This window comes from Phyllobates terribilis, unplaced genomic scaffold, assembly GCF_046119375.1.
Source record: "Phyllobates terribilis strain yellow unplaced genomic scaffold, ASM4611937v1 Scaffold_5__5_contigs__length_657084704, whole genome shotgun sequence".
NCBI lineage: Eukaryota > Metazoa > Chordata > Amphibia > Anura > Dendrobatidae > Phyllobates > Phyllobates terribilis.
This window is the reverse complement of record NW_027362765.1, coordinates 163,683,408-163,695,384: the sequence shown is the minus strand read 5'-3', so window position 1 is coordinate 163,695,384 and position 11,977 is coordinate 163,683,408. Positions and strand designations below refer to the sequence as shown.

At 36.9% G+C, this 11,977-nt stretch overlaps 2 protein-coding genes across 2 annotated transcripts; one reads left to right on the top strand and one right to left on the bottom strand.

The window, feature by feature from the left end:
• Positions 1–1,186: 1,186 nt before the first annotated feature.
• Positions 1,187–5,362, bottom strand: LOC141270994 (keratin, type I cytoskeletal 19-like). Its single transcript, XM_073681090.1, has 8 exons — positions 4,684–5,362; positions 4,513–4,595; positions 4,273–4,429; positions 3,700–3,861; positions 3,238–3,363; positions 2,509–2,729; positions 2,324–2,358; positions 1,187–1,489 (listed from the first exon to the last, which is right to left on the bottom strand). The coding sequence occupies exons 1-8, from the start codon at positions 5,281–5,283 to the stop codon at positions 1,431–1,433; spliced, it is 1,443 nt and encodes a 480-aa protein (XP_073537191.1). The 5' UTR covers positions 5,284–5,362; the 3' UTR covers positions 1,187–1,430.
• Positions 5,363–8,202: 2,840 nt separating this feature from the next.
• On the top strand, positions 8,203–11,977 carry LOC141270993 (keratin, type I cuticular Ha4-like). The gene is made up of 8 exons (XM_073681089.1): positions 8,203–8,712; positions 8,933–9,015; positions 9,101–9,257; positions 9,687–9,848; positions 9,933–10,058; positions 10,568–10,788; positions 11,084–11,127; positions 11,883–11,977. Exons 1-8 carry the CDS (start codon positions 8,203–8,205, stop codon positions 11,975–11,977), a joined length of 1,398 nt encoding a protein of 465 aa, XP_073537190.1.

Genomic DNA, 11,977 nt, shown 5'->3' with positions numbered 1-11,977 from the left:
AATTATGTAGAATGACTGAGAAAGCACTAAGAAAATGTTAACGTTCATGTGCATAAGCTACAGCATTCGTCTACTATTAGAATAATTTACTAAACCATATTACTTGCTCACATGCTGAAAACTAATAATGTCTGGATACCTAGGTGCCCATACACCAAGATGTCTACTATCTTATCTTTCCAACTCTCCCCAAACAGGCACACTCGGTTCAGCGAAGCATGCATATGTTTTTGGAGTGGAGAAAGCCACTGCCAGACGTGCCTGGCAGTAACTTATCTCCTGAAATGACAAAGGATCAGGTCATAAAATTTAGCATGCCCAATCCTTCCCTCCCATTGCATCAAATGTTGAAGGAAGTTGAGAGGTCCCCATACTTAACAGATGAGTTGCCAGTCACACCAAAAGTGCTGGGTTTAGGTGACTATTGTTTAATGTGTATTAAATAGATTCTGACACCAATATAACGCTTCCCAATTTCAGTGTGGTATAAAATAGGGACGGATACCATGATTCCAGTTCCTTGTTACTTATTGGGCTCCTTGCTATAGTTTTGATAAAATCACTGATTTCTCTGCTAGACCTTTTACTGATGAGCTCTGTGTAAACCCACACAGATCATAGATTGACAGCTTTCTGCCTACACTGTGCATAGGCAGAAAGCTGCCAATGATGTCAGTAATCAGTGCTCATGAATATCAAGGACTAAATAGCAGAAGCTCATTACTGAGAGGACTAGCCGCAGCAGATAAAGTGATTTATCAAAAATACAGCAAGAAATGACCCAGGATTAGAATTAGATTAGAATTAGGGTTTGTATGCCGTCTTAAACTACTCTCAAATGGGGAAGCAAATCTGATACCACAGAAATCTAGAATTTGATATATACTTGCAAATGTAGTATACTGATGCCTGGTTGCCCCCTTTACATAGAAATACATTTTTTGATGGATCCTAGGATCTGCCAGATGTCTTTTTAACATTTTTAGCTGCTCAGTTGAGTTTTTAATTCAACATGATGCATCTTTCCTCCAACATCATCTGTTATAAGAGAATAGGGAAGCCCCCATAAATATAACTGAACCTGGCAAAAACAACATCTTTGGCCACCTCTGAAATGTAGAAGGGGCTTAGGGAATAAAGTGTCCCTCACTAAATATTTTGCTTTAAGGCCTCCATGACCTTGAAACAGCCATGATGCCATTGACATTAGGTTCTCTATAATTATTAATAAACATAAGGAATTAAATCTCCCTGCCCATTTAATAAATCTACTCTTAATATTATTGGTGTCTGCTGAGAATGAAGGTCATTGTATCTTATTCATGTCCACGTTAAAGTTAATTCAGGAAGAAATTAAGAAAATAGGTAGAAATATATCAAGGATGAGACGTGACAAGTATAATCCAGTAACGCTTCTCTTCAAAGGTTAATTAGCATTTACTTTGTACATGGCTTGCAACATGATGCATCTTCATTGAGTGGTGAAATCCTGGAAATAAGAAGAGAATTAATGTCCTTTGGTCTACATTAATGATGCTGTACATTACAACAGAGCATATGCTGTAGTCAAGGCAATGATAATCACCAGGCGATAAAACCTTCATTGTAAGTAAACAACAGCACACAGCCTGACATTTGACACATAATTGAAATCTGTGTTTTAACCCCTAGCTTATGCTATCCTCAGATTATCTAGCAAAAACCTGCTGACAGATTCCCTTTAAGTATATAGCGGTGAACCTGTAAATCCTGAAGGCTTCCTAATTGGAATTAAATTGTAGGATAAAGTATGTATATTGAAGAGAGTTTCCAAAGGCAAAAGTGTCCTCTACTCTTTCATGGGATGTAGATTTCATAAGGAACATATTAGTACAGTAGGCCACAGGAAAGCAAACATCTCGCTGCTACAGGGCCATTGGATCAAGTTAACCCAGCCGTAATTAGTTTTATCTTCTTGGCTGTATGGTAGCAAAAATCCTGTGCCGGTAGCTAAAGGCGGTGCAGAGGAAGCAGACAACACCTCGGTCTTAGTATCTGAGGTGGCTTCAAAGCCCTTCTACCACATAACAAGACATGAGTTTTATGAATGTCACATGGTAGGTGGGGACCAGATTACGTATTTTGACTTGCACACAAGAGTTTAAAGCTATTTCTCCACACAAGTGTCACTAAAGGGCTTAGTTGAGGGAACACATATCAGATCTTTCTGAGTGGCAAAATCCTGCACCCTAAAGGAGGGTCCTTTTTGATCTGTTATGTGACTCTATATTTTTGATGTATTGCACTTTTAAGAGGTAGGACTATCAAAGAACAGCCTACATACCATGTTTGGATGCTGAAGCATGATGATCTGATCCACTGTAAAAGAATAACATTAACATTACTGTTTCACGAAAAATATATATATATTTTTTTAGAATATGAAAATGATTATAGTTTCACCATTCTCAGCTTAACTAGAGAATGTTGAACTAGTGTTGAACATCAAATGCATGGCAAGATACCTACTGAATATCATGACCTTCCAGCAGACGTTTGTAAGTGGCGATCTCCATTTCAAGGTGGGTCTTTTGGTCCATGAGGATTTTGTATTCATGGTTTTGATGTTCTAGGTCAGATCTGATCTGAGACAGCTGAGCCTCCACTTTGTTGATGAGACTTTGTAGCTGTGAAAGTTGGGATCCAAATGTAGCTTCTGTTTCTGCTAAAGTGCCTTCCAGGGCAGATTTCTGGATTAATGTTAAGAAATGATTAGTAAAAAAAATGTATAACAAAATATGCTCAAATACAGTTTATTGAATAAGTTCTTGTGTTGTGACACATAATGAGAGAGACTGGAAGAAGACTAAGCACAGATACTGCAGACCCATGAGGAGATAAAAGCATAGATACTGGAAAACAAATGGGTTGATTCTGCGCTGCCGTAGGAAGAAGAATGATGGATGCCAATCCAATTGTAAATGGTTTAATCGTCAACGTGTTTTGAAGCATATAGCTTCTTCATCAGGACAAGCATGATAAATCATCACAGCGCAGAATCAACCCATTTGTTTTCCATTATCGATGCTTTTGTCATCCATAATAGGACACCCGTATTATAAATGATGCAAGGTATTTGGGCGGCCCTTTAAAGATTTTGCTCTGGAGCTCAGGAACATCCGGTGACACTTCTGGACCTCATGTACCTAGTATTCCACTATATATTCATATATTCAGCTGAATTGGAGATAAACTTACCATGCTCAACTGGCTTTGTAGTTCAATCTCCAAGGTTTGAATTTTTCGTTTCAGGTCAATGACTTCAGTTTGCACAGACTGCAGTTGCTCAGAGCCAGATGCAACCTCTTGGTTAAGTTCATCCGTCTACATGTATAAAATAGAATAACTTTGCATTAGAAAAGTGGCCAAGCTTACATCTTGCTCACTTTACTTTAAATGGAGCAATGGGTCAACATAGCTATTCAGGTGAAGGACTTCATGTTTCCTTCACTTAAGTCATAATGCTTTTTAATGATCTTTTGGTTTAGTAGAACAATGTGGAGCTTGGATGTTGCAAATGTAATAGTAACACTTCCATTATACAGTAAAGCTGACTAAAATGGGTATTAAAAATGTATCTAGAGGTAACTGGTTTGGTGTAATACAAGCCATGCTCTCTATCCACCTATGTGAATGAAACAATTTTCTTGTAAAACTTACCCTTTGCCGGAACATGGCCTCTACTTCTCTTAGATTCCGTTCCATTAAATTCTCGTATTGCTGCCTTATCTCAGCCAAGGTTCTGTTCATATCTACAGATGGAGCTGCTTCAACTTCTACATTGATTCTGGCGCCTAGTTGGGCTCGCAGAGAGTTTACTTCCTATTAATAGACAATCTATGATTTGGCATATGCTTCTACAAATGAACTTACTAGTGATCTACAGAAATATTGGAAAAAAAGACAAATGAGACATATCTGCAGCCAGAATATTTTGTGCTTGTATGGTTTCTATAACATGTATCATGAAGTCCTATGTTGATAAATATATTGGGTCAATTTACATCAATAATTCTCATTTAACAGTAGAGTAGGATACAAGGATTAATTATTTAAATATATTATGTTGGAACTGACCACTGGCCAAAGTAGAACGTTTTCTTATGTAGAACCTCATAGTCCTGCTCCTGTAGGTTGCACCACTAAATAATTCCCATGATGACCTTTTAGAAGTCACTGTATATGCTACTGTAATTAGTTTGGACAGTTAAATACTTTTTACATGCATTTTACCTCATCATGGTTTCTCTTCATCTGCTGCAGTTCTTCTTGGAGGTTTTGGACCTGACTTTCTAGGTTGCATATCTCCCGATTGAGTTCTTCAAGAAGCATTCTCAAGCCATTCACATCAGCCTCAGCTGAGTTGCTTAGCTGACGCTCCATTTCAAACCTGAGAACATGATAATTAAATCACAATTTATTTTCTATTCTATGTTCTACTACTTCTTAAATTATCTAATGTTCATTGCTTACTTGTTTCTGAAATCATCTGCAGCCAGACGAGCATTATCTATTTGTAGTACAAGGCGAGCATTTTCTATACTTGTTGTTGAAATCTATAGAATATTTTGATAATGGAAATAATTGAAAAACATTTAATGAATTGCTCGCAGTTGTACTAAATGTACACATTTATTATTTTACCTGGCTTTGTAGCTCTTGGATAGTCCTGAAGTAGCAGCTGAAGTCAGGTAAGGTGCTGGGTTGATTCCTCTCATACCAGTCACGAATATTCCCCTCCAGTTGGGCATTTTGTTGCTCTAAAGAACGAACTTTATCTAAATAGGATGCCAGACGATCGTTCAGATGTTGCATGGTTTCTTTCTCATTGACACTAAATAGGCCATGACTGTGGGATTTCCCATGACTATGGTGACCACTGTGAATGGTTCCATGAGAAGAATGCTTGGAGATAGAGATTCCTTTGCCTCCTGACCCTCCATGAACACTTGGAGCTCTGCATTGGTTTCCATGATGGCCTTTGTGTGAACTTCCACAGTGTGAGAGATGGGACCCTCCACCATAGTGCACTTTGTGAGAATATCCGTGGTGGGAAACACTGGATCCAGTATGGTGAGAAGAATGGGATCCTCCATGAATGGAAATATGGGATCCTCCATGATGGATCTTATGGGATTTTCCATGATTAGCACCATAGACTTGGGTTGAGATCCTAGGAGAATGACTGCCAACATGACACTTTCCATGATGTGATCCAGCAGATGAGTATGCACCGTGGCTCATGGTTACAAAATAATTGGAATTGCAGAAGATAGAGAATTAAATATCAGTATTGTAGGCTCTTCAAGGTATGTTCTGGGTCTGTCTTGATTGCTTATATAGGGAAGACTGGGAGTGTCATATAAACCAATTTTTATTACACAAATACACAACTGGCTAGGTATTCATGTGTTTTATATGCTTTGGTAAAGCGCTTAACATTAAACATTTTGTGAGCGGTATGAAAAGCATCAGACAGTTATAAAACTTCTTACAATTAATCCATAGTTGACAGGTAAATGAAAGAACCAAACATTCCACACCCTATCAGTAGAACTGGAAGTCTATAGTTCTAGTTCTGCATAACATAATGGGTAGCTAAACAAGAATGTTAAACTTTCAGGATTTGCATAGCTACAGTGGGTATACAAAACGCAACACACCTATGTTAAAATGCCAGGTTTTTGTCATGTAAATAAATCATCAATGAATCAATTGAAAAGCAAGATTTGTCAGATTGCAAGGTCATCTCCTGTGTACAGCTCTCAAGGTCAATCCACAAAATCCAGTAGGTATAAAACAGCTACAGTATTTATTCAAATACATTAAAACAAACAATGTCCAAGGAAAATGTTAAAACTAACTCGTGACATACTATTATTAAGGGCGTTTTTGCCAGAAACGCGTGACTTTTAGCGTTTTCCTTGGCCATTGTTCATTTTTATTACCGGATGGAGGTTCTGCATTCCCCCTCCATCTCGCTGTTATCGCTGTGGTTCACCATCTGGATCTAGCACCCTCAAATCACGAGGTTCTCGGCTACCCGTATGATCAGCAAGCATGGTGAGCTCCTTTTTTGCCTTTAATACCTCAATTTTTCAATTGGATTCAGGACTGGGCTCTGACTGGGCCATTTCAAAACCTTGATATTCTTCTGCCAACTCGATTCTTTTGTTGACTTGGAGGCATACTTAAGAACATTGACATGCTGTACGGTAAAATTCATCTTCATCTTCAGCTTGCTGATTGTTAGCAGTGACCTGAAGGTTATGATGAAAAATTGATATTTCGAACTGTTCATAATTAACTCTACCTTGACTAAACCCTCCAATATCAGCTGCCAAAATACAGCCGCAAAGCAAAATGCTGCCTCCACTATGCTTCACTTTGGGTATGGTGCTCTTTTTGTGATGCACAGTTTTGAATTTGCCCCAAACATAGATTTTGGAATTATGTCAAAAAAGTTCAACCTTGGTTTCATCAGACCATAGCATGTTTTCCCACATGCGTTTAACAGACTTAATGTAGGTTTTGGCAAAACATAGCCAGGCTTTGTAAAAAAGACTTCTGTCTTGCCACCCTACTCCAAAGTCCAAACATCTGAAGAATACAGGAGATTATTGTTACATGCAATACACAACCAGTACTTGCCAGAAATTCCTAGCGGTTCTTTAATGTTTCTGTAGGCCTCTTGGCAGCCTTCCTTACAGGCCAATTTTTCTTCATGCCTTTTTCATCAATTTTTGAGGGACTTCCGGTTCTAGGTAATGTCACTGTTGTGCCAAATTTAAGCCACTTTTTGATGACTGTCTTCACAGTGTTCCATGTTATACTTAATGCCTTAAAGATTTTTTTTACCCTTCTTCAAACTGATAACTTTAAACAATGAGATAGATCTCTTTGCTGTGTTTTAAGCTGTTTATGGACCATGACTTTTGCTTTAAAATATAGTAAAAATATGTCAGGAAAATCCTACTAGAACAGCTAAACTTTATATTGAGTTAATCAGAATCACTGTAAATGATGACAGCTATATACTGATCACTAATTTAACATGAGTTTAAATGTGATTGGCTAATTCTGAATAAATCCACATCCCCAATTATACGAAGATGTTCACATTTACGCAACCACATTATTTTAGTTTTATTATTTTTATTTTCCGTCTTAAAATGATTTCAGTTTGTTTCTTAATGGATTTATATACATTACAGATCACATTAAAGGTGGAAAAGGTTCTAACATGATTCTTCCTGGTATGATTTTTTTACATGAATAAAACCTGGCATATTTATATCCACTGTATAAAGCTCTGCCAATCGTTGACCATACATATGCAATTGTTTTAGTTGTTTTCTTATTTCACTAATAAATTGGTCAAGGATACATATTTATTTCAATAGGAAGATGGAAATATTGTAAGTTCCTTTTAAAACCCTTTTTATGTATGCATATCTCCCATAATGACGGAAAAATAAGACCCAATATTTTTTATCACTCTTTTGCCCAGTCTCTAAGCCATCTTTGGATATAAGGCTCCAATACACAGTTGGGTTTTTAGTTTTTTTTTGTTGTTTTTTTGTAAAAAAGTGGGACCTTACTGGTCATCATAAGAAGGCTCATGTTACAACAAGATTACCAGTGTAACCATATACAGAATTAAATAACATATATCTATTTAGCTGGTAACAGGGATTCTACATACTGTACATAGTCTATTGGTACTTGTATATTTGCTATAGCCATCATTGCTCAAATAGTTAAAAGGGATGTTTGTAATTATCAACCATTAGCAATATGTGAATGAAATCTTTGATGCGCTAAATACTGAAATCGATAGGGTGGGTCAAAAGTTTACTTTTTTTCTATTTTATATAATTAAGCTTTAAAGACAATTACAACAGAAGACAGTCATTGATGGCCATGCCTTTTTTCTCTGATGTTCTAAAAATTGTTAGCTAGTCCCAATTTAAGTAATTTTAAGTAATGTGCTGACATCAAGAAATGACAGAGAATTTTAATAATTGTATGGAAATTGCACATCTTTTTAAACACCCCATAGTGACCACATCATATAAAAGGGAGACCTGTACACGGCAAAACATCAACTTCTCTTCCAAGGAAGATACACCGAGGATCAATCAACAATCCAACTTCATCAACATGAGCCACAGCCAGCACAAGCAGACCCATTCTCTTTCTGGACACTTTAAATCAAGTGTTCATCTTAGTGGCCACTCTCCTAAGCTTCCCAGCCATATGTCCTCAATTCATCATGGTGGTGCCCATTATGGAGGATACCATAAGGTTCACCATGTATCTCATAGTGCTCACAGTGGACCGATTAAACCAATTGTCTTTTCCAAGCACTCTTCCTTCAGTCATGGAAGCAGCTATGGAGGTGGACACAGTAGCCATAATCTTGACAATCACTTTAACAACATTGGCAGTCATGGTGGTTGGAAGAATGAGGGATTTTTCAATGTCAATGAGAAGGAAACAATGCAACTTTTGAATGACCGTCTTGCTACCTATCTTGAGAAGGTCCGTTCTCTGGAAAAAGAAAATACTCAACTTGAGAAGAAAATCTGTGAGTGGTATGATAAAAATGCTCATGCATCACTACCTGATTTTCAGCATTACCACAAAACCATCGAAGAACTCCAAAATAAGGTAAGTGATATCGGCATCTGAAACTATTTATTGGAGGAGTTTTAGGTCTACTAACGATAAATATCCCATAGAATTAGTTCTCAAAATTTTAGTTGATGTAAATTAACTAGATATGCATCTCAGATATTTGACAGGTGGTGGGAAATTAAAGATTTGCTGTCTGTAATAAATCTTGTAAAATATACTACGTGAAACTTTGATCAAGCTTTCTTCATAACAGATCTCTGCAGCATCCGTTGAAAATGCCAAGATTGTCCTTCAGATTGATAATGCTAGACTAGCTGCTGATGATTTCAAGAACAAGTAAGTTCAACCAGATAGCTGTAAAGTGAAATAGTAAAAGAACTTTAGACATTCATTTTCAATTGCTTTTTGTGTTTCCCCCAAGATATGAGATGGAGGCTAGACTTAGAAACTTTGTTGAGACTGACTTGAATGGACTGCGCAAAGTTCTTGAAGGCCTAAACATAGAGAGAGCAGATCTGGAGATGCAATTGCAAAGTTTGCAGGATGAATTGCTTCAGATGAAGAAGCACCAAGAAGAGGTATGTTTAACAGATTACTCAATGTAGTTGAGGCATAGCACATTTAACAGGTGTTTACCCTTTAAATGGAAAATGAGCTTCTTGTGATGCCCTCATTTCCTCATCTATGCAATATTGAAGCCTGTGATGCTAATGGCTACATAACAACCAAAATGCCTGGAACTTGGAAGTTAGCCCTAGTTAGCAGTTGTAAAACTTTCTGCACAAACTGTTGGCTGGTTCACGACATCATAGCTTCTTTGTCAAGTCATGGGAAGCACAAACTTCACATACTAACTGCTAGAGGACATAAATGGATCTCCAAAATGCCTCCCATCCTTAGTATAAGCCAACCTCATGTAAATAAAAGCCGCTGAGTAAATGTGACTTTGGTCCTCATTGTTCTAAGGCTTTTGGGAAATAAGATTTCTTTATCTTGTGTCTTGGAAGGACATTACTTCTCTACGCAACCAACTAGGTGCCAGGATCAATGTGCAAGTGGATGCTGCTCCATCTGTTGACCTTAACAGAGTTTTGTCTGAAATCCGAGAACAATACGAAAACTTGATGGATAGGAACCTCAAGGAGGTTGAGAACATGTTCCTTGCCAGGGTAAAGTAACCAATGTTTCTTAACTTTTTAGAAATACCTTACTCTCATGCTGATCATTTGTGACTGTATATCAATTCTTTTTAGAGTGAGGAATTAAACCGTCAGGTGGCTTCTGGGTCCGAACAACTGCAATCAGTGCAAACTGAAGTTATTGACTTGAAGCGATGCCTGCAAACCCTGGAGATTGAATTGCAAAGTCAACTGAGCATGGTACAAATAGTTCTTCAAGAAAATACATAAAATAATTTGTCGATGTAAGGTATATTTATTGATAATAGAAGTTTATTTATTGACCCTACTAAAAAACGTGTCTGGGTGTAATACCGCTAGTTGATTTTCTTATGATGGTTGATTTGGTGGGTTCAGATATATCTAACCGGTATTACTATTTAGGCGTGTCCTATGGATTCCTGGTAGTTAGAGGTTCTCATGGTGGGTGCACCTTATATCATTACAGTTAAACTTCTCTAAAGACCACTTCTTTTAGAAGATCACTCTTCTAGTAGGACCAGATTTTCATGTGATAAATTATTAATCCCCTTAGATTTTAAAAATATTAGACTCTTCTTTAAAATGACCTCCCCCTTCTAGTAGACCATATTTCCAATGCAATTTTGGGTCTTGATGTGTGTGTAAATTCTGATGGATTCATCAAAAAATCCTGCTTAGTTAAAACAAGATTGGGCATTTTTAATTTAAATATCTTCATCTGTTTGCAGAAATCGGCACTTGAATGTTCCTTGGCAGAGACAGAAGCAACATTTAGTTCTCAGCTTTCCCATCTACAAAGCTTAATTGACAACGTAGAGGACATGCTCTCGAAGATTCGTTCAGAACTAGAACGCCAGATCCATGAGTACAAAATTCTTATGGATCAAACCACCTATCTAGAGATGGAGATCACCACATACAAAAGACTACTCGAAGAACAGGACATCCAGTATGTGAAATTTTCATAATGTCATATCATATCATACTGCTTCAAATATGAAACTACCAAAGAATTAATTTGCAAAGGTTTATCATAGGTTGAGGAAACTAAATAAGTACCTTCAGCAGATCATTATTTGATGAATTTACCTTGGAGAAAAAATTTAAAGTACTTTAAAACACCCCGACTAGCCAAATACTGAGGAATTAAAGACTGCAAATAAAATAATATTTACATTTTCTTACAATGATCTTGATGAATTTTTACATTGCACATTTCAAATATGAACTATTATTTGTTGCAGCATACCTGAGCATCGCCATCATGATAATAAGATCAGCAAAGAGCGTAAGTATCAGTCACGTCATATAAAAATGAACCTGTTAATGATAGCATTCCAGTTATTGCAAGTATGAACAATTTAATAATTTTATAGTTATTTCCATCTTTAGAAGTTATGACCTATCCGTTGGGTTATTACCTATCCTGATAACTAAAGATAGGCAAAATATTATAGAATAATAATAACTGATAAGTTCTGACATTGCATAATTAATAATTCTCATATAAAAGTTATAGTGATATTTATGGTCTTCAATTGGATCAGTACACGATAATATTTGACGCAGACTAGACTAATATTCAATATTCCCATACATTCCTCATATTAACAGTGTACACAAGACCTTCTTTCTCATTGTCATGGAAATCTGTTTGATAGGGCCCCCCCAATAAGACTGCTTTGTAATGTCCTTTGAGATAACTTTTTAAGATTCACCCTTTTTTGCATACTAGTCGCCATCAAACATTATACTTGAATGGAATTACTAAAAAACGTACAAGAAATATCCTCAAAAACATAACACTCGTCAGTACTACTGAACATGTTTTGTCCATCAAAAGAGTAACTTGAAGCCCCGGGACCTCAATGTAAAATCGATGTGTCCAGACTTACCATTTGTCATTAATCATACTGCTATTTTCTTATGAGGCAGATAGGCTTTGCTTCTTCCCCATGAAACTGTTACCTTTTAAATCCCTAAAGCTACACCACTGATGGTTATGATTTAACCATGCCGAAACCTTATTCATTCTCATTGCAGTGTCACTCAGCCTCTCAAAAAAACATGTCAGTTCCCATGAATCTGACCACGGAAAAAGTCACCAAAGCAAGGATCATGGTCACCAATCCAAGTAA